Source organism: Panthera onca, chromosome D1 (assembly GCF_046562875.1).
Source record: "Panthera onca isolate mPanOnc1 chromosome D1, mPanOnc1 haplotype 2, whole genome shotgun sequence".
Lineage (NCBI taxonomy): Eukaryota > Metazoa > Chordata > Mammalia > Carnivora > Felidae > Panthera > Panthera onca.
The window spans coordinates 59780982-59803694 of NC_138348.1; the positions used below are offsets into that span (position 1 = coordinate 59780982).

Consider the following 22713-nt stretch of genomic DNA (forward strand, 5'->3'; position numbering starts at 1 on the left):
GAAAGGAAGCAAGCCAGGCCTCCCATGAGTTAATGATTTTCCTTTGGGGGTGGGACGGAGTAGTGGGTTCAGCTCCATCACTGCTCTGGACTGTGGGCTGAGATGCCGGGGTGTCTGTGAGGACAGGTCCCTGGGACTGGACACAGACAGGAGGGGGACAGCTAGAAGAACAGCCCAGGGTCTGGGAAACCCTGATGAGAAACACAGAAAGGGAGGAAAGGTTTCTGAAGTTGGTCCTCCGCACTGGGGTCAGAAAAGAAAACATCTAAGACTGAGTGATGATGGGGAAGGTGTGAGTGACCATCCCGCACACCTAAAGTATAAGGACAGAGATGTTCTTGAAGGAATCCTGTCTGGGCAGAGAAGCAAGCCCCTAAATACTGAGCAGCCTGGCCACATCAGACGAGGGCCAGATGTCTGGCCCATTTTTATTTCATCCCCATTCTAAAGATGAGAAAACTAAGGCTCAGAGAGGGTAAGCGATCTGTGTAAGGTCACGTAGTAAGTTAAGTGATACAGCTGGGGAAAACTGGGGTCTATATGGACACAAAGTCTATGCAAATCAAGGCGGGGTGGTTAGGGCATGAGCATCCACAGACATGGCAGTGACCTTAGAAGAGGCAGAGGGGGTTGAGGTTTTCACCCAGAAATCAATGTCTTTACCTGGAGCTGGTCAGCTGCCATTTTGGTGGAGCTGATAAGGCTGCCTGGCTTGAGCCAAAGAAACTTAATTCTCGTGGTCAAACCAGGCAAGTGTGTCTGTAAGGTTATTTCCACCAGGATTTCCTGGTGGCCACAGAGCTCCCCAACCACACGGGGACTCCAGCCAGCGAACGGCCAAGGAAGGAGGACAAGGGCACTGTACCTTCTGCGGAGAGCCCTGAGGAGCAGTAGGGTGGGCCTCGAGTCAGCACCTCCTGCAGGATGATGCCGATGCTGAAGATGTCTGCTTTGAGGGTGCCCCGTCCCGGCGCCCCGGGCCCCCGCAACAGCTCTGGAGCCGTCCACAACAGCTCTGCAGTCACAAGGCAAGGCCACACTGTCCTCACCCACTGACCACCAAACTGGGCCAAGATGGGCAGGCACTTCACATATGTGGCGTCATCGCCCTCTACCTACAGCCCCCAGGAGGACACAGGTGCTTCTGTTCTCCCCCATTCATAGGTAGGGGGCCTGAGGCAGCCCAAGGTCACACCACAGAAAGTGCTAAAAGATTGGACATCTCCCCTGTCCCCCTGCCTCACAAGCATCCAATTTAAATAGAGGCCTCAAAACCCACTGGCAGCGCCCGCCCATCCCTGAGCTGACCTTCTGGGGCTGGCCGGGGGCGGGGAGCCCGCTGAACGTCCAGGAGCGCTGCATAACCGTGGTCAGTGACCTTGAGAACAAAGCGCCCATCCACCACACAGTTTCGGGACTTGAGGCGTCCGTGAGGGAAATGTCGATGGTGCAGATACCGCATGCCCTGGAAAGGACGTAACGGTAGCCCATTATGTGATGAATCAAAGGGACCCTAGTCCTCTCAGCATCTCACAGACCCCAGAAACACTTCCTGCCTCCTCTCACCTTCTCCCATACTGTTCAGATTTTTCTTAGACAAAGTAGGAGACCAGGTCTTGGAAATCTGAGCATCTCTTTTCTCCCTGCCCTCCCCATGGCCCCCATAGCTCTAGGCCCAGGGATGGTTCTCACACGGATCAAATCCAGCAGCAGAGAGGCCTTGAAAGTCCAGTCCAGCCTCAGAGCTTCATTCCGCAGCAGGTCCTCCAGGCTGCCCCGGGAACAGTGCTCCAGCACTAGAGCACTGACCCCAGGGGCCACAAAGAAGCCCAGGCAGGCAGCAACATTCTCATGCCGCATCTCCCGCATCTGTTGGGGCAGTAGGCATCTTAGCATCCCCCAGGGGCACAGTGAAGGCTGAACCAGGTACAATCCACATCTGGTCTCCAGTATTTAGCACCCAGTACAGGGAAGAGCACAGAGAGGCACCAGAAATGTTGGGTGGATGGATGGATGATGGATGGATGGAGATGGATGGATATGTGGATGGATGGGTAGATGGATGATGGATGGTTGGGTGAATGGATGGATGGATGGATAGATGGATGAATGGATGATGGATGATGAATGGATGCCTGGATAGATGGATGGATGATGAATGGATAGATGGATATGTGGATGGATGGGTGGATGGATGGATGATGGATGGATGAATGGATGGATGAGTGGGTGAACAAGTGAATGGAAGTGTCATGGGAGAATAAATGAATAAGCTGTAGCGAACTCCACAGTGTAGGGATCTAGGCCTGTTTCCCAACCTAAGTGGAACCATGGACCTGAAAACTGTAAAGTTTCTCCCCTAAGACTTAGAGACTGATAAGGAGAGGAAGAAGAGCAGAAGGGACCAGGCTCAACCAGAAAATAGCCTCTGTCATGGCTGCCCAGCAGGTCAGAGAGCTTGAACCCAAGCAGTGATGCTAGCATTTATCAAAGGCTCACTTCTGCCCAGAGACAATTCTAGGTTATTTCATATGTTCTCTCCAATCTTCCTAATTCCCCAGAGGGTAGATTTCATTAGCTCCATTTTACAGGAAAGCTAAGCGTTTCATGGAGGCAGAATTCTACCTGGGACCTTCCTGATTCCAATCCTGTGCTCTGTGCTCCAGCCACAGTACTTCTCAGGATACTGACAACCTCGGGGGTGAAGGGGCTTATGTGGTTAGTGATGATAAGTGACCGGAAGCTCCTTGAGGGAAGGAACCCTGTCCCTCTTCTCCACAGCTGTACCCCCAAACCCAGAACATGGCCTGGCTCATAGGTGATGCTCAAAACACAGTGACTAAATGGGTGGATGGGTGGAGGGATGGCGGGTACAGGATCAGGTCCTTCGAGGGTGTTTCTGAGACTGATGGAAGGGACTGTGCCCCTGGGGGTCGTGGTGATGGTCACGTTGAGGTGGTGACGTGACTTGAGGAATGCTCGTGAGTGAAGATGAGTGTGTAACTGTGGTTGAGGTGTCGGCCATGGGGCAGCAATTGTGATGATAGAAAGGACTCCTTTCTGAGGCTAGAAGCTTCCACGTTGAGCGGGGACCACTCCATACCAGTAGGGGTCCCCTGCCAGCGTCCCCTCCCCTCCTTGGCCCTACCTTTCTCAGGAGGCTGAGACAGCTGGGCCGAAGCTCAGGGGCTGTGCCTGCTTCAAACCTCTTCAGCCACACCCACTCCCCCTGTTGGAGGAAGTTCAGAAAGTTCGTTCACTGCTGCTGGTCTCCCGCTGTGCGACCTTGGGTTAATCCCTCTGTGCCTCTCAGCCCCAGTTCCATCCCCATAAATGTATCTTTTCTGTGTGCTGCAAGCCAGGCAGGGCCTGGCCGGCAGAAACCGAAGTTAGACTTTCACTTTGGTGGGGCAAAGCCAGGGGCTTTGGCTGACAGACCCGAGTTCAGTCCTAACCCCGCCACTGTCTAGCTCCATCTGTGAGCTTGAACAAGTGACTTTGGTTCTCTCAGCCTCTTGTTCCAGTTCTGTAAAATGAAGATGATACCCCCCTCGCCCTGCAAGAGCTAACACTTGTTGCATATAAAGCATGTCAACATGCTCCCAGTGTCAAGGTCAACTTTACTCTGCAGACCTCAGGCACCCACAACACCCCAAAGCCTGTGAAGTGACGGGGGCTCTGTGACCCAGAGACTGTAGGAGAGGGGACGGCGGGAGAGAAGGAAGCCTCGGGCTGGGGCTTGGTCCTCGCCCCGGCCTGGCCCAGAGCTAGCTGCACTCTTAGCCCTCTCTCCCCTGTCATGGATGGATTTCTGCCTTGTCAGCCTCACCCACAGACTGTCAGCTAACTTAGAGAAGCAGACAGAACATGCTTTGTACAGCATTAAAGCCTCCTTTCAGCATAAAAGAAGAAAAGATGGGATTCCCCTGGGGAGGAAGTGGAAAAGAAGGATAATAAGCCTCATGTCCCTTCCTGTACAATTAGCCTGGCTCATCAGCTGTGAGTCACAGAATTTGAGAATCGGAACATCAGTGAATTGTCGAGTTGGAGAACACAGCACCTGAAAAGCCACAGTGTCCTCAACAACTTTAGAATCCTGCCGGTCTAATCTCTGACTTTGTGGCCTCCCTATCGGCTGACGGTCTGGGGCTGTGTGCTTCCCTCACCTCTGGGCCTCAGGGACCTGGGATCTCACTGTCCCTTGCCGAAACAGGCAGGAGGGTGACCTAGACTGGCCCCCGTGCTGAGAGAAACCCTGGGTGGACCCACGTTGGGAGAGCCCAGGCCCAAGTAGCCAGCAACTTGTTGTCCCAAGGTCAGATCACAAACCATGCTGAGCTGGGAATTGAGAGTCCTTCTCCACTCCTACTATGCCACTGATTTGCTGTGGGACCCAGGAAAGTCACTGGCCCTCTTCAAGCCTCGGTTTCCCATTCTGTAACAGGAGTAGGGCATACAGAAGCCCAAGAGGCTGTGGGCTCCCTCAGCTTCTCCCAAACTCACTGCAGCTTCTCAGGCCCAAACATGTGGTGGCAGAGGCCCTCACCTGGTACAGGGCCACATTGGTGGGCTCCTGGGGGGCCTGCAGGCTCCTTGCTGACCCCTGGGCCACCGACCTCAGGCTCCCGCCATCTGCCACACTTCTTGATTCACTCACGCTGTCCACGTGCAGCCTCTGGAGGGGGCAGGTGCGGTCAAGAGCCTGGACCAGGCCTCAGTCAGCGGCTTGCCCACCCAGCCCAGTGCCTGTCCCCCTACCCGTCTGCTTGGCGGCCGATGGATGAAGGTGAGCTCCTGGGCTGTCAGCAGGATCCGGTGGGGGCCCCGTACCAGCTGTAGCTGTTGGATGCCCAATCTGGAGGCAAGAGAAAGGGCAGGGCAGAGGGAGGGCACACGTATCACTCCCACCTCGATTTGGCTTATTGGGCCTGCGCTGACCCAGAGCCCTCAACCTGTTTCTCTCCCTTCTCCCCAGCAGTCCCAGCACTGAGGGGTCACTGCTGAGCACTGCCCCCTACCCAGGCCCTTGGCCTGGCTCAGGCCTGATAAGCCTACTGGTCCCTAGCCTGGGAGTTCCCAAACTGCCCGGAGGCTTCCTGAGGTGAGGGCCGGGGGCAGGCTCAGGGAACACAGAGGATTTCAGACCCAGGAAGAATTGCTTTCAAAACTGAAGGGCCCTGGGAGTTGTCCTGGTCAAGCCATCATTGTGCATGTTCATAGCCTGAAGCTCAGGGATGGACAGTCTTACATAAGGTCCCAGGCTTCTTCCCCGACTTTTAAGTGGACCTTTTCGCAAGGCCCCCCAGCCTCAGCAGGGCCATGACTGAGGCTCTAAGGTGGACAGGAGTGCTGGACTGTCCTGAGGTCCTGGGATGGGAAAGCCTCCTGAAGATTGCCAGGACTGTGCACACACAAGAGAGGCCCTGTGGGTGGGGGGCACAGAGGGGCAGAAGGAGGCTCGGGTGCAGACAGAGTCTCACCTGATGAGGCAAGTGAGGGTCCCGCCAGCCAGCAACAGGACACATGCCAGGACAAAAGCGAGGAAGCTCCCCGGGAGCTGTGCATCTGCGGGCGGAGCAGGATGGACGTGAGTCCTAACAGTAACAACCACACAAGGAAGGCAGCCCCCTTCACCCAGCTCCTGTACCTCCTCCTGGGCCTTCCTCTGGGAAATGGAAACACAAACCCCAATCCAGACCGACCCCAGGGATGAGGCTCAGAATGACACTCATGTAGGAAAGTCCTATCTGTGGACTGGTCATCACACGCAGGTATTGAGTCCCAGTGTTTCAGCCTGGGTTCTTGGGCTCCCTGTCCCCGGATCCCCATGGTCCCTGCTCAGATCTCATTACAGTCCTGGTCAGACTATGGTCTTTTGTCTGATGGCATATCAAGTCCCTTCCCAACAGACAGAGTGGCTGGATAGCAGGGCCTGTGTCTTATTCATCTCACTGTCCCTGGCACCTAACACAGAGCCTGGGCATGGCGGGTGCTGAATAAAAATTTTGTATCCCTGTCGATTATTGTCCTACTTCTTGCATATCCCCTCTGATGGGCCCCTCGCTATCTGTTTGGACAGCCAGTTTCATTGTCCTTCACTCTGACCATTAAGAGAGCCTTCCTGACACCAAATCCAAATCTCCAGGCCTCATGTCAGGAGTTGGATGTAAAGACGCTATTAAAGTTCACTGGCAAGGTTGGGAGGGCACCCCTACTTTGCTTGGGCAACCCTAGCATCAGCTTAGGCTGGCAAGGACGCTGAATGCCCAGCCCCAATCTGGAGAGAGGACATTGACCTCTGCTGCCACAGAAATGGGGTCATCCCTTCTGCCTTCCATGCCTCCTCTCCCTTCTTCCTTTCGCTGGAGGATGAGCTCTGCTGTCTGCCCCCTGCTGAAGCCCTCCAGTCTGAGTCCATCATAATAATAGCAGCAAATACCTTGCAATCCCTATTATACTATTGCACATTGTATTGCATTAAGCACCTATTCTGACGATGTTATGTATTTCGATTCACCTTATTCTGCACAATGACCCCTGGAAGTAGGTATGGTCATGGTCACAATTTTGTAGAGGAGGAAACAGTGAGAAGTAACTGTCTGTGAGTGGCAGAGCCTGGGTTCAAACCCTGGCACTTTCGCTCTGGCGTCTGGGCTCCTAACCACCGCATCATCCTGCCTCTCGCCCAGGCTCCGAAAGGGTAAGCTTTGAGTCTTAATCTGGAGGAGACAAGGGAGCAAACGCACAGGGTGCGGCAGAAAGCACAGTGTGCCCCAGGCCTAGGGGGCAGCGAGTGCCAAGGTTCTGAAGCAGGAGCGGTCTGCGATCCAGGGAAGGACAGAAGAGAGCAGGAGGAAGACAGACCAAGATGCTGAGTGGGACAGGGTGCTGTGAAGTCAGAGGCCAGGACTCTGGCTTGGCTCCGGGTGAGGCCAAGCCTCTACAGGTCCTGGTGGGGGAGTGATTATGTTTCCAAAGGATCCTCCAACCTGCCAGGTTGCATGAGGACGAGGCAGAGGCAAGGCAGTGACCCAGTGAGAGATGACGAGGGCCTGGCCCAGGATGGAGGCAGTGACTGGTGAACAGCTCTGCTGCCAGGCAAATTCTAAAGATGGCGCCCCCAGGGTGTGCTGACCAACTGGATGGGGGGTGTGAGGAGACAGAGCGTTCCTGTGCCTGTGGGAGGTTGGGGGTTCCATGACCTGCAACGGAGAACATCATGGGAGGCAGATTGGGGGACAGATCAGGAGTTGAGCTTCAGACAACATCAAGTTTCAGATGCCGACTAGATATCCAGGTGTCAGTAGAATCTTATTGGACATGTCAAGTAAGAGGTTGGGCAGATATGGAGTTTAGGAGACAACAATGTCCATCTGGGGGCCACGAGAATGGATAAGACACTGTGGGAGTAAGTGCTGAGAGAAAACGGCTCAAAGCACCAAGCCCACAGGAGTGGTGTTAATAGGTTAGAACTCTATAGAACAGAAAAGGTGACTGAGAAGGTGACGAGTGAGGGGGCCCTGGAGAGGGATGGAGCAGCAGGGAGGACGGGAGTTCGGCTCTCTTGGCTGAGCAAAGCCAAGACTAGCGGCTGGCTCTGGGCCTCAGCACATGGAGGCTACTGGGGGCCTTGATAGGACTGCTCGTGTTAAGAGAGTAATGGAGAGAGTCAGCAACGAGGACTCCAGAGAAGAGGGGAAGGGACATTTAATCCAGTTAGCACCCACACCCTTTCGACGGATCTTGCTGCCAAAGGGAGTCAAGGAATAAAGCTTAGGCTGAAAGGAGTGTGAATGAATGGCTCTCTAGGGCTAACATTCCAAGACACAAACAATCAGAGGAAACAAAGAACACGGCACATTGTCTTGCTGACAAGACCCTGAGACCCAGGGAGGAGAGAAGCCAGCCCTGGACAGGAAAAGTCCAGCCGGTCCCAGCGCTCCTAGGTGCCACTTGAGGAGTGCTTCTCACTGAGAGCACGTGACCGCATAGCTCCTTCCCATCTCCTTGGAAGTACAAGCCCTGCTCCTGAGGTCTGCCCCACCCCCACCTCACGCAAGGACAAGCAGTTGAAGGTGTCAGGTCTTTGTTCCTATTTCTACATGAGAAATGGAGACCCAGAGAGGGTATGCAACTTGCCCAAGGTCACACACCTAGTCAGGGGCAGCACTGAACTGCAGCCCTAAGTACATTTGCCCCAAAGCCCCCGCTGTCTGGTCTCTCAATCCACGGTGGTGATCAGTTGTATCGGTGATAATCATGACAACACAGGCCAGAGTGTGAACTGTCACTTTTAGATCCCCAAGAGAAGATACATCCTGAGGCCGCTGCTCAGGCTCCCACAACCCCCTAGTGTCCCCTCTCAGAGCCCCCTCTCAGAGCACCTGCCCTTACCCCGTCCCCCTTTACCCAGGGAGCTCCATCCCACGTGCCGGCAGTGACCACGGGTCTTATCTGCCATTGTATCCCCAGTTCTCAGCACTGAGCATGGGACACAGTGGATGCTCAATAAATGTTTGCTGATTGATTTGTTGAATGAATTAATTAAAAACCTGTTGGATGGTGAAATCTGTGAGCCAGGGCTGATGGAGAAGGATCTCCTCTGAGCTCCGTCAGCCCCTGGCTGCCCCCTTCATGGCTCTGATCACACTGTCTTGTATTGTTTTCAGCTGTCCCTGTCTCTGTCACCAGACAGAAGCCCCTGGAAAGCAGGCCCTGGGGTTGGTCTTTGAGTACATCAGCTCAATGAGGGCAGGGACATCATTTCATTCACTCCTATATCCCTGGGGCTGAGCATAGTGCCTGACACGTGGGAGGTCCTCCAGCAAATTTTTGTGGAAAAAGGGGCAGAGAAACAATTGGGTGAAGGCTTCTTCTCATGAGCTACCTTCTAGTCTGGGGAACAGATGGCACTGGTTCTTCCCAGCACAGGACACACACCCTTATGAACATGAAGCAATTCACTCAGGGGCTGTGGGGATCATGGTGGCCGGGGTGGAGGGGCAGCCCTGATTGGTAAGACAGGTAAGATTTAACCAGGCAAGGTGGGGAGCTCTCCAGGAAGAGGAAAACGCATTGGGTGATTGGATGGATGGATAGATGAATGGATGGAGGGATGATGAATTACCTCTCATGCATAGCATATTGGGGTCAAACCAGCAACTGGAGTCACGTGCTGGAGGGGCCCCTCCTGGAAAGTGTATGGCCCTGTCCAGGGGCTGCACTTGCCACGTGCCTGTGTCCAGAATGTGGGTGGGGACCAGCTGGCTTCCCTGACCATCTGTGTCCAAGATGACGTACTGAGCCAATCTCCTGCCCTTCTCATCCGTCCGGATCCTCTGGCTAAAGCCAGCCACATTCAGAGCCCCTGTATGGTCTCCCAAGTGGGCCCCCGAGAGTCCTGCCCCATGGCTCTCAGAGCGGTTCAGGGCATGGGCTAGCAGGACAACAGCATCATAGATGGTCCCAAAGAGCGGGGACACCTGTGGAAGAGAAGGTCCCTCAACCCCATAACCCCGTGGCACAGGCTCCCAGACATCTCTGAGCCCTGCCAGCAGCAGGTTGTATGGATTATCACCCCCACCCCGCCCCCAACACAGCCCTCTCTCTGGTCCCACCATGACCTCAGTCCCCACTCAGTGGAATCACAGTCTCCGTGGCCACCGCCAACTCCGACGTCTCACAGGCATGTCAAACCTGCCTGACATGTCCAAAACAGAACTCCTGGTTCTTCAAGGTTCCGTCTGGTTCTCCCACGCTAACCCCACTCCTCCTGAACCTTAGGAAATGGAGCTACCACCTGCCCGGCTTCTCGAATCTAGGTTTGATTCCTGACGCCGCTCTTTCTCTCTTCCAGTTTGTCGTTGAATCTTTTTGGTTTTATTTCAGAACCTATTCCCAACTCAATTGACCCCTCACCCCTCTACTCCTGCCATCTGGATCTGAGCCCCTCACTGCTTACCTGGCCTGCAGAGGAGCCCCCTAAAGGTCTCCTTGCTTCACCTGGGTCTCTTCAGACCCTTCAGGCAGCCCAAACGATATTTTGTAAGAACATGAATCAAATTATTTCTTACTTAAAACCTGCTGATAGTTTCCCATTTCACTTATGATCATGAGCTGAGACTCCTTTTGCCCTGGCATAAAATGCCTCACATGGTCTGGCCCCCGCTTATCTTGGACCCCTGTCCCGACCTGTCATGACAGTCCAGCCTCTCCACGCCCTCTGCCTGTTCCTCTAGCCTCCGAAGTTCACTCTGCCTCTTGCTCCTTGCCCCTGACCTTTCATCTACCTGGTCACTCTTCACCCAGACCTGCACCTGGCTGCCTCCTTTCTGTTCCGGATGCAGCTCACGTGCCATCTCCCCGCAGTGGGCTTCCCTGCCTATCTTAGCTCCTGTCACCCACTACTTTATCCCAGCTGCTCTCTGTCACTTTATCCTGTTTAGTTTTCTTGGCGACATCGTCACAATTTGGATTTGGCCATATGGTTGCTTGGGTGTTACCTGTCTTGCCCTAACATAATGGAAGCTCCCTGAAGGCCAGGTCTGTCTTACCCATCACTGTGTCCCTGACACCTGGCCCCATGGCACGTGAGAGGGACTCAAGTCACATTTGTCAGACAAATGACCGGTTGCAAGGCCCTTCATCCGCATCTGCATTCCTGTCATCACATGCAGACACTATTGTCTTCTTGTCACCAAGAAACAGACGTCCCAACAGGGACCCGAGCAGCCGAGTCCTCTCTGCCCAAACTGAGCTGGCAGCCACACCCCCACCGCTAACACTCCTCAGATTCACAGCAGTGACTCCAGAAAACCTTCCCATTCCCCCACGCCCCGGCATCTCTCCTACTGATCTGCACACTTTGTTAGACAGACGCAGAGGAAGGGGAGGGAGAGAGTCTGCACGAGGAAGAAGAGCTGGGCCAGAGATGAGAATCACAGGCACTAAGCTGGAGATAGAAAAATAGGAGGCAAAAAGTCACAGGAGAAGGTGAATTGACAAAGCAGGCCAAGAGTGAGTAACACACACGAGAGAGAGAGAGAGAGAGAGAGAGAGAGAGAGATGGAGACAGTGTACCGAGGGAGAGGCAGAGACACTGTCAAATAAGGGACAGGTCACGTGCCCACCAGGAGGCGGGACTGGTCGGCCAGGTGGGTAGGGGGCCCGGGCCGGGAAGGCCTAGAATGCACGCACACCTGCCCACGACCCAGGGCTCCGGGCCCTGTGCGGGCCTGCATCGACCTACCTGCTCTGGCTCCAGGTGGGCAGCCACCTCTCCAATGGCCCTGGCAGCTTCCAAGGCCTCGTCCACAGGGCCGGACTCCAGGCTGACGGTGAGCACTGCGTCATAGACCTCCTGCAGGGGCCCGCGGTCGCCAAGGGCCGCGTAGGAGCGGTTGCGGTAGGGCAAGGCAAAGAGCAGGGTATCGTAGGGCAGGAAGACCAGCCTCCCATCTGCCAGGCCCTGGGCCCACGCTCGGCTCAGCAGGGCCGTCTGCTCCAGGCCCCCCAGGAGCGCCGAATGCATGCAGAGCACCACCACTGGGGGTAGGAGAGGCGTGCTTACCTTTGCAGGCCTCCCCTGAAGCCCAGAGTCTGTGGCCCTGGAGAGCTGCTCGTAACTCTCAGGTCCACGACCCTACCATGAATAGATTCCTCTTTGCCTTAGCGAAAGAAATAGGCCCTTGGCGATAAGCAGCCAATTCCATCCCCAGGCACCCAGGACAGAAGAGAGCCCTTGCTCAAGATAAGGGTCCTTCCTCTCTTCTCCACTTGGGTCCCTGACCAGGGGGACCGCCTCAGTCAACAAAGGGCTACCACTTACTCTGGCTGTGGTCTAGGTTCCCTACTACAATCCCTTTCTCTAGGAAATCTGGGAAAACAGAGCCACCAGGGAAAGCTGAGAGTCCCCTTGCTGGGGCCCGAGGACCCCGGTCATGTGGAAGTCAGAGCCTGGAGCCCTGATCTCTGCTGAGCCTGGAGGGCCATGCTGTATGGGCCATGGGCCACAAGCCAGCTGCTCCCTGCCCCAGTATAATTGGGGGGGGGGGGGGGGCGGCTCGGAGACTCACTCACTACAACTGGGGGTAAATAGGACCCGAGCTTCCTTTTTCCCATCTCTTCCACCCGGGGGTTATTCTGGACGCTAACCAAAAGACCCATTTATTTTGTAAGTGGGGGGTGCCATTCTGCATTTTCCCTGCTTTCCCTGCACAAGGGAAAGCCGATCCCCACAGTCTGGGAGGAAGCCGTGGACTGGGAAAAACCCACACTGATGGCAAGCCGTGCTCGCTGTGTGCTGGGAACTGTTCTACGCCCCTTATCTGCAGTAGTCCTCGTCCTCACAACCCTGTGATGGAGGGGAGTCATTAGCCTCATGTCACCGATGAGGAAACTCTAGCACAGAGAGGTTTAGTGAGTTGCCTGAGGGCACACAGCTGGCAGGAGGTGGGGTCAGGAGTGAGACTCTGGCAATCTGACTCCAGAGAATATGCCCTGAACCACTCTGCCCCCCTGGCTCCTGAAAGCCACCAATGTGGTTGGAACTCAATATCCAGCAAAAGGGTTGGAGGAGTCTGATGACGTGCCCCCACCCACTGCCACCATGCTCCAGTCATGCAGAACTGAGCCGATCCTTCTAATCCCAACATGTTACCTCCATTCCTCTGCCCTAGCGGGTTCCTCTGCCTGGAACCCCTTCTTCCTCATCACCGCCTGCAACAACTTCTCATGCTCAGGCCCTGCCCTGGTATCACCTCCTCCATGAAGCCCTCCCCACCCCTAAGCAAAGCAGCTCCTACCAGACTGGAGCTCCTCACTGCCGGGACCTGGGTGCTTCCTCCCCACCCCCTCCCCAGAGCCCAGCCAGGGTCAGGCACAGAGCAGTGCCCAGTGACTCTTGGCTGAAGGAAGTGTTTACAAAGCACTCAGCCACAAATATCTGCTCCTTGTGACCCTGTGAGGTGGGTTTCAACTATCCCCATTTCACCTGCTGGAGAACTGGGGCTCAGGGAAGTGGGCTACTGGTCCTAATGGGCAGCAGGCTAACCTGGGCCGGGTCTCACTCCCTACTTGGGGCTGACTCACTAACCAGCAGCCACATCAGCTTGGGGGTCCGCCCACCCCGCCCTCCCCCAGGGCGGCACTGGCTCCGGTTCCCTCAAATGAGAAACATGGTGGTTGTGAGTTTCACAGAACACTTTCCCCTGCTACCTGCAATACATTCTCGCATTCACCACTTTTATTCCATTCTATGTTATCTATTCTGTTTCATTCTTCTCTTTCTCTCCTGTTTTCTTTCTTCTTTCTTTCTTTCTTTCTTTCTTTCCTTCTTTTGTAATGTTAGTCTTGATTCACTAAACTGGTTTGTTGATCACAACCCATAGTTTGAAATCATCCCAGTCTAGATTAACTTTAAGGTCCCTCCGGGCACGCCTGAGTGGCTCCGTGGGTTGAGTGTCCAACTCTTGATTTCAGCTCAGGTCATGATCCCAGGGTTGTGGGATTGAGCCCGTGCTGAGTGTGGAGCCTGCTTAAGATTCTCTCTCTCTCTCTCTCTCTCTCTCTCTCTCTCTCTCTGCTCTTCTCCCAAGCTTGTGCTCTCTTAAAAAAAAAAAAAAAAATCCCTTCTGTTTTCCAGGTGCTACCTCTCCTCTACAGTCTACCCACCATGCCTCACCTTAGCTAACAACTTCCTTCAAGACAGGCAAATGTCACCTCCTCCAAGAAGCCTCCTCTGATCCCCAGGGCCCCAGCCTTGTACTTCCTCTCATTCTTCAGGCCTCTGTTCCCTCTGATGGCCTTGAGCTCTCTGTCGTAACCACCTGTCTCTTATTACTTATATAGCTGTCTCTCCATTACCTAGTCAGCCCCTGGAGACCCACCACCTGATCTGTCCGGTTCACCTGTGTGTCCCAGCACTCAGCACAGCAGGGCTCCATAAATGCAAGAAACGATTAATCAGGGAAAAAAAAGTGATTCTGAGTCTAACTACCTTCCCGGGCTCAAGTACCCCTACACTCTCGTTTCCTTCAATATACCAGACATGAGGCAAGAAAGCCCTTTGACTCCCACTCCACAACCAACACTTGAATCAGAGCTCAAAACCCGACTGCCCTGCCTGCCAGCTGTGTGACTTGGGCAAGTTACCTACCTTCACTGAGCTGTGAAGCGCAGACCTCAACGGGACTAGCTCAGGGGGCTGCTGTGAGATGAAATGCAGGGCCGTTGTCCCGAGCTCAGCCCACTGTCTGATGCTGAGGAAACTCCCCACCAGCAGCCATATGAAGTCCATGCTGCCCACACGAGGAAGGCACCCGTGGACACTTACTTTTCAGACCGTCCACGCGGCAGAGCTGCTCCAGGACCTCCGTGGCCCCCTGCTCCCCAGGTCCTAGAGAGGTCACCAGCCCCACAGGCAGCCCATGCGTCCTCAGAGTCACGGCCACCTGCCGGGCTGTGGCCACCCAGATGTCCTGGTGGGAGGACACGATGGCCACGCGAGCCCAGCCAAAGTGTCTCATGATAGACAGCAGCACATGGGCAGCCGAAGGCAAGGTGGCCACCAGCTCACCTCCTCCTTCTGGAGCTCCGCAAGCCCAGGAGAAGAGGGTCTTGCCCCAGCCTTGGGCCAGCAGGGCTGCCGCTTGACAGTAACCGGGATTGACAGGGCCCACAAAGGCAGCCACGGTATTCTTGTGGGCCAGGAACGTGGCCAGAGCATGAGGGGTGTCACAGCCTGTGGCAAGGACCACGGAAGCCAGCCTCGAGCCCAGCACCAGTGAGGAGTCCTGGTTGGCTCGGTCCACAGCCAGCTGAGCTGCTACACTGGGGAGGGCCCTGGCAAAGATGGGGTCACAGTCCCAAGGACCCAGCACCCCCAAGGTGAAGGTCCCTGACCCGAGGGCCGGATCGGGGAGGAAGCCAGCCCACAGGATGGCACCCCAAAGCACCACAGACAGAAGAGGTGGGAAAAAGGCTGTCCTTGGATGACTGAGAGTGGACCCCCACGGACCCTGGCAGGACAGGCACGTCTTCCCGTGTGGCAGCATCCGATACCAACCTTCAGGGGACAATCCCCCCCGTAGTCCTGGGAAAAGGGGACAAAAATAAAGTTTGCTTTCTAGCATTTTCTGCCACTACTTTCTGTATGATTTTGAGGCACACAGTACCTTCCACCAGAACCTCAGCCTCCTCATTGATAAAACGAGGGATTTGGACCCATCATGTCCGAAGACTCCCAGCTTTGGGGTCTAACGTCCTCCCCAAGACTGACTCACAGCCTGGGCAGAAACCCAGTCATTCGGTGTGGGCTCCAGAGTCAGAGCTGGTGAGACCTGGCTCGCTGCTTTCCATCCTCGTGGGCCTAGCCCAGTCTCTGAGGTTTCTGAGCCCCACTTCCCTCTTCTGTGAGAATGCGGAAAACAAAGCCTACTTTATGGAGTGGCCATGATGGTTGTGTGCCATAACGTGCAGCACTCAGCGCAGTCCCTGGTCCTTCCTTAGGTGTTCAATAAATCCTGCTTCTTTCAACCTACTATTACTGTTGTTTCCTGCACTCATCATCCTAGGTGGACTGGTGCTCGGGGCCGCTGTGAGCCTCCCCTGCCCCTTATCCTCAAGCCCAGCACCATCCCCTGGCACTTGACTCCACTGGACTCCAGGGCCCTATGGTGTAAGCAAAGCCTGGGTATGGTGAGCACAGGCACAGTCCCATCTCGAATCCCCTCGGGCCTGTTCTCTCTCCACTGTTCAGATGAGGAAACTAAGGGAGACTGGGAATGGGGTTGGCAGAGAGACAGGATGAGGACAAGTCTCTCCAACTCATCCTCTACCCTACACAGGACCTCCTTGACCAGGACATTTGGACTAGAGGACCCCCCACTCCACCCTTCTGTCCCAGGACTTTGACGTCCAGCCTATAGTCCTGCCACCCCGGCTCAGTCTCTGCCCACAGCCTTGACATGGTCCGTTCCCCATCCGGGGCACCCAGCCAAGTCCTCCCACCTCCTTCATGCAGCCGGCAGCCTTGCACTCTGGGGGCCACAGGAAGGCATAAGATCTCATCTTACCCTTAAGAAAATGCCAGGCTGGGGGGTGCCTGGGTGGCTCAGTCGGTTGAGCATCCAACTTAGGCTCATGTTATGATCTCGTGGTTTGTGGGTTCAAGCCCGGCATCAGGCTCTCTGCTATCACCCTGTTAGTGTGGAGCCCACTTTGGATCCTCTGTTCCTCTCTCTCTCTCTCTCTCTCTCTCTCTCTCTCTCAAAAAAATATTAAAAAAGAAAGAAAGAAAAAAATAAAATGCCAGGCTGGTAAGAAGGTAGGTTCCAGCCAAGAGAAGAGTTGACCACAAGTGCAGGCAGTAGGCAGAACCAATAGGGAGGTACTGTGAGCTCATGGAGGGCTTCCCAGAGGAGGCAAGCTGGAAGCAGCCTACACTTGGAAGTGCTTGTCAGGAGAGTTCTTGCCTGGGTGGCTCAGTCAGTTAAGTGTCTGACTTTGGCTCAGGTCATGATCTCACCATTTGTGAGTTCGAGCCCTACGTCCAGATCTGTGCTGACTGCTCAAAGCCTGGAGCCAGGGACCTCTTTTGGATTCTTTGTCTCTCTTTCTCTGCCCTCCCCTGCTCTCAGTTTATCTCTCTCTCTCTCTATCTCTCTCTCAAAAATGAATAAAACATTTAACAAATTTTTTTCAAAAAGCAAGTCTATGTCAGGAGAGTAAGGGGGTGCCCTCTCAATGCCAACAGCCGTGGTCTGTGCAGGGAAGCACATTAGAAATTACGTTCAGTTCAGAGGAATAATAAGGTCCTTGGAATTACACAGAAGAATAAACCCTGATTTTATCCCTCATTTGTCCCTAACTCTGGATGAGACGTTTAACTTCTCTGAGCCTCTGTTTTCTTGTCTGTAAAATGGAGATGATGACAGCTATCTGGCAGAGTTGTGGCAAGGGCTAAATGCATAAAGTCTCTATGGTGAGGATATCACTGTGGCAAGCAGGTAAGGAAGCAGTAAGCGGTACTGGCCAAGCGGAAGTAAGTAGGTACAGTACTTACTATGTGGAATAGTTATCATCCCCAGCGCCATCGCAGTCACCATCATCACCATCTTGGGATCTTGGAAGAGCGGCAGGTGTACTTTGGTGTAGAAAGCGCTAGACAGGGAGGTGGAGGCCTGAGTTTCAGCCCCCGCTGCCCTTGAGGCCTCAGTCTCCCTATCTGTAACAGTAGCCAGTTTTTGCAGGGCGGGCCAAGCTGAGCCCTTCAGGCCTGTGATGCTACGGTTCTCCCAGCTCAGGGCTCGGCGACTCGGGGAGGGCCCTCTCCTGCCAGCCTCTGAGGAGCGCTCTGTGCCCTCCCTCCGCTTCTGCCATGATGCGCCAAGTGGTCTCTTCGCTCCCTCAGGGCTCAGGATGAACCCCTCTGAACAGCTGGGCTTGTTCTGGGCTCACAGAGAGCTGATCATTTCTGGTTGGAAACATAAGCGTACGTGCACCTCTCCCCCTCATTTGTGCTTTCCAAATCACCTGTGATCCACTGCTTTGCCTTGTCTTCCCAGAGGTCCCAAGAAGAGAGCTTTTACCCTCTTTTTCAGAGAAGCACACTGACTCCGGGGGGAACAGCAACGTGTCTGAGTTCTCACCAAAAGTTAAGGCTGAGTTGGGACTGGAGCTTGGCTTCCTACCTCCCAGCCAAAGACAAAAATCACCCTTTTATCAAACACCTAGACCACCACAGCTGAAGGATCCTTAAAGATGGAACATCTAAACCAACTCCCCTGTGTACAGATGGGGAAACTGAGGTACAGAAAGGCATATGGACTTCCTTCAGTCCCACAAAGCAGCAGCAGGGTCCCCGACCCCTGCAGTCCTGCTGGCCACACTCAGTGTCCCAGGACCCCTCCAGCTGATGGCATACAGGGACTTAAGGAAGACTCCGGCAGAGCTGCTTTTAGCTCCAGCTCTCCTGCTGACTTGTGGAACAGGGTCCACACCCCTTTCTCTGCCCTGGTTTTCCCATCTGTACAGGGAAGGCTTAGTTTAGCTGTGCAGGTCTCCAAAGATCCGTCAGCTCTGATGTTCTGTCAGTAAAAATCAGGAAATGGGTGGTGTTTGTCTCTGAAGCTGGCCACGTCCCCTCTCCCAGCCCTTCCCCCAGGAGCGTGTGAACAGTGCCGGCACTGTGGGTTAATTCAACCCCATCCTGGGGGAAACCGTTTGTATTTTTAGGCTCTAGGAGATGGATGCCGATGATTAGGCACAGGGTGCTTGGCTCATAGAGCCAGGCTCATGGAATTAGTCAACTCATAGTATCCTGACCCAAAAAGATGAAGATGCCTGTGGTTACGTTAACAGACAAATGAGCAAAATTAAAACGGTAATAGGAACCCAAGGAAGGAGAGTGGAGGATTTCTGTTAGAGCTGGGACCTCTTCAGCTCCTGTAGCCAAAGGTCATCCTGCTGACCTCCCAACCCAATTTCTTGCCTTCATTCAGGACAAGCTCCCCGATGACCCACCTGCCATGCTGTCTCATTGGGGCTGACTCTTTGCAGGTCCTAAGGTTGCTGCACCAGTGTCCTCAGATGTCAAGCCCTCCAAGAAGACTCTAGCCTGGAGATTCCTCATTCCCACCACAGCCCCTACAGTTAACACTCCTGCTGCCTGTCAGCTTCCTGGGACTCCTGCCCAGGGAGTGCTTCATATATGGCTCATTCCCTTCCTGTCCCCAACAGGGGCTTGAAGAAGCCACTTGGAAAATTCGATCTGTTCATTTGGAAAATTCGATCTGTTCAGATGGTAGGGCTCTGGGGAGCCAAGCAGGGAAAGGAAGGAGAGAAGGAAGGAGAAAGGAGCTGAGGGAGGGAGGATGTCTTCAGCACTCCGGACAGCTCCAGGCCAGGCTTGTTCTCCCTGGAGGAAGGAAGGATGGGCAAACACTAAAGAAACCAGCAATACTGAAAATCCAGTATTATTGTTATTCCAATTTTATCGATAAGGAAAGTACACTACCCAGAGAGGTTAGGTCATCTGACCAAGGGCACAGAGCTAGTAAGTGGCAGGGCCAACTATTTCTGCTCATCGCGCCACATTGATTCTTTGGGATTCTAATGGTGGTTTTTCTATCTTCCTTTTTGGGATGAAGCCTTTTGTGGAGATAGATACCACAGTCCCCTGGATATTCAGCTCTTCCTTCTCTGTCTGCTTTCTCCAACCTGGGTGAAATTAACCGTTACTAAGTACAGTAAGTATTTACTATGTGCTAGTAACTATATATCTCAACTAATTTAACCCTTGCAACAACCTTGCAAAATGCGTGTTGTATTTTGCTTTCTTCACATCACTTTATTCATGCTAACATGAATAAAGGCACTGCCCAGTTAAGATACATCAACGAACCAAAAAAGCAAAATTGCTTTCCCCTTCAAGAGCGAACTTTCTAGCATGGGTATTCAACCAAAAAGAAACATAATAATTAGGTTTATTTTTTATTTTAGAAAGTGATAGGTGATATAAAAAAAGAAAGGTAAAGGGGGGTAATAATGTATTATAATTCAGTATAAGTATTTTCTATACTGCTGCACAATCTTCATGTTTATAATTTCAATGGTCAAGGAACACACCGGGTGGATGTGTCACAAGTTAGTAATTATCTTTTTTTGGATATTTTTATTTTGTTTTGTTTGTTTTATGTTTATTTACTTTTGAGAGAGAGAGGCAGAGCATGGGCAAGGGAGGGGCAGAGAGTGAGGGGGACACAGAATCTGAAACAGGCTCCAGGCTCTGAGCTGTCAGGACAGAGCCTGACGCAGGGCTCAAGCTCATGAACTGCCAGATCATGACCTGAGCTGAAGTCAGATGTTTAACCGATTAAGCCACCCAGGAGCCCCTTTTTTTGGGATATTTTTGGCCTTAATCTTGTCCTGGACGGATTTTAGGGCCTTTGTTTTTGTGCCAGACTTATGCCTGTTTGCTCTCTCAGCTCCATTTCCTGACCTTCCCAAACCTGACTGGGCTCCTAATTGGGAGACTAGGGAGGGACCTCTGTCCCAAGAAGGGCAGATCCTGAAAACTTCATTCCCAGCATCCCTTGCCACTGTTTTCTGGCTGGATTTAGCCAATAGGAGACCCTGACAGGAGACTGGAGGGAAGGAGAAAAATAGAAGCCAGGAGACATGTCCCCCCCGCCCCACCGCCCACATGTGGAAGGTGTCCCAATGATAGCTGTGTCTCCTCTCTGGTCCTAGCCTCATCAAACACCCCTCCTGATGTGGCTCCAATGTCTGGGCTTAAGTACTACCACCTCCTTCTTCTTTTTGTCCCTCCCCGACCAGGGGTGGAAGAGACTTCCTGCTGTTGCCAATCTCTGAACTGCTTCATATCCCAACACCTTTGTAATCACTCTCCCACTCCAACTTCCCACTACTGAAAGTACTGATGAGGACTCTATTTTCCAGGGGGTATCCTGATCTATATACTATATATCTGAGTTGCTTGCAATTTCCCACCATTATGAATAATTCTTTAATAGATATCACACTTTTATCATCTTTTAAATTTTTTCTTTATGATAAACTCTCAGGAATAGCCATACTAGATCAAAGAATAACAAAACCTTTAAGGTACGTTACATATTGCTTCATATTGTAATGTATTAATGCCAAGATATTCTTTAGATAATTGGAGACATTTGCATATTGCCTGAGCATTAGCTGATACATGGTTATTCTGAAGATTTTTAGGTGAAATAATGGCAAGGTGGTTATGTAAAGAAATTTGTCATTTGTTTTCAACTCTGCATACTTGAATTATGTAGAGGGAAATGACATGATGTCTGGGATCTATTTTGAAATTATTATACAAAAGGCGAGTGATGAATGAAATATGAAAAGATCTTAATTTTTGAATCTAGGCTATGGTTGTACTTGGGTTCATTGTAACTTTTCTTCCTACTTTTGCTTGTGTTTAAGAACTTTCATAATAAGAGAAAATAGTGTTCATACCAATTAACAATGTAGGTATACAACTTTCACCAAATCATTTTTAGCATTCAGTATAATAATTTTTAAAAATATAACCAGCGTTTTGAAAAATCATGCATTGTGTTAGTTTTCTGTGTTGTATGATAAATTACCACAAACTTAGTGACTTAAAACAACACATGTGTATTATCTCAGTTTCTGTGGGTCATAGGTGTGAGTGCAGCTTAGCAGGACTCCAGGTTAGGGTCTCACAGGCCACAATCAGGACATTGGTCAAGGCTGAGTTCTCATCTGGAGGCTCAACTAGGGAAGGATCTACTTCCAAAATCATTCAGATTGTTGGCTGTCGGATTCATGAGAGCTTGCCGCTTCAAAGCCAGTAACAAGTCTGCTAGCAAGTCTTAGAAAACATAACATAATCTAATACAACCTAATCAACAGAGTAACACCATACTGTATTCTTTACTATATTCTATAGGTTCAAAGGAAGTCACGGGTCCAGTCACATTCACAGGGAGACATTATACAAGGGCACAAATACAGGGAGGTAGGAGCTGTGAAGGCTACCTTAGAACTATACCTTAAGCATATAATAGTGAAAGAAACTGACAGCCTTGGAGAGTTCATTCCGCAGCAAGCTGGGTCAGGGCTAGAACAAGAACCCAAGCTTCCCTATGAAAATTGTAATCATCTGCTTTATGACTTTGCTAAGGGGAGAGCCAGAACCATCTTCTTTCCTTCCCTCCACACTCCATCCCTAATTTCTATCATCTCCCTCTTACTCCCTGCCATACTCCGGGCAGGACATTGTTCTGTAGTCTAAAATCTCTTAGGAAGGTCACATGAAGGTCATTCTCATACTAAAGGTCTGATGGTAGATACAGACTTGCTAGGATTTTCCAACGCGGGGTATCTGCTATGTAACAAAGACAACAAGATGATTTGCTCCAAGAGAACGAAGGTTTACTTTTAGACACGTAGGGACATAAACAATCACTGGGGACAGTATTTGGATGGAAGGAACAAACAGTTCCTATCTCAGAGTGGATAAACCCGTCCTGGCAACAGTAACCAGGAGGGAACTCTGAGCTCCACAGACTTCAGTTAAAATCCTCAACCATAATACTCTCTGAGTGACCCTAAGCAAGTCACTTAGCTTCTCTGAGCTTCAATTTCCTTATCAATAAACAGTGATACTATTATAATATCTACCTCACTAGGAAGCTATGAGTGAGTGTTAAAGCATTCGGTAAATGATGAGCATTACTAATAATAATCACTATCATCACCATTACTGAGCACTGACTAGATGCAGATACAGATCACATGATTCAAAACAGAATGTGTTCAGTGCCCTTGAGACAGGAAAGGGGGATGTTTAAAGAAAGAAGATTATGGCAGTCAGGATCTCAGCTAGAAGCAGAGGCACATGCAAATTAGGATAATCCTGGGAGGATTTATTTACCAAAGAATTATTAACAGAAGGATGTAGAGCTTGTGCTATAAACTGGGGTTAGCAGCAGCAGAGCTGCTACCATTCTTGGCCCCAAAGGGAAGGGAGGGCACAGTTACCAGACCTTGGAAGGGTAAAGTTATGAGAGAAGGCTGCCTTGATGGGGGCAATGACCTTTGGTTGAGGGATACAGCCAACCCAAGACAATCCTGCATGGAAGCAGCAATGGAAACAAATATCTTGATCTCACTCTTCTTGATCCTCCAGTTCTCTCC

The 22713-nt window shown here is 52.2% G+C and overlaps 1 protein-coding gene across 1 annotated transcript in view; it reads right to left on the bottom strand.

Annotated features, from left to right (window-relative positions):
- The window catches only part of LOC132660583 (guanylate cyclase D-like), a 47869-nt gene that overhangs the window by 19557 nt on the left and 5599 nt on the right, over nucleotides 1–22713 (bottom strand). The window contains exons 3-15 of the mRNA XM_081790164.1: nucleotides 17063–17447; nucleotides 14333–15064; nucleotides 11249–11544; nucleotides 9128–9482; nucleotides 6990–7138; nucleotides 6663–6719; nucleotides 5481–5665; nucleotides 4759–4918; nucleotides 4547–4675; nucleotides 3149–3229; nucleotides 1693–1869; nucleotides 1309–1465; nucleotides 866–1015 (exon numbers count right to left, since the gene is read on the bottom strand). Of these exons, the coding sequence (XP_081646290.1) occupies nucleotides 866–1015; nucleotides 1309–1465; nucleotides 1693–1869; nucleotides 3149–3229; nucleotides 4547–4675; nucleotides 4759–4918; nucleotides 5481–5665; nucleotides 6663–6719; nucleotides 6990–7138; nucleotides 9128–9482; nucleotides 11249–11544; nucleotides 14333–15064; nucleotides 17063–17447 (3013 nt within the window). The remainder of the gene's footprint in view (nucleotides 1–865; nucleotides 1016–1308; nucleotides 1466–1692; nucleotides 1870–3148; nucleotides 3230–4546; nucleotides 4676–4758; nucleotides 4919–5480; nucleotides 5666–6662; nucleotides 6720–6989; nucleotides 7139–9127; nucleotides 9483–11248; nucleotides 11545–14332; nucleotides 15065–17062; nucleotides 17448–22713) is intronic.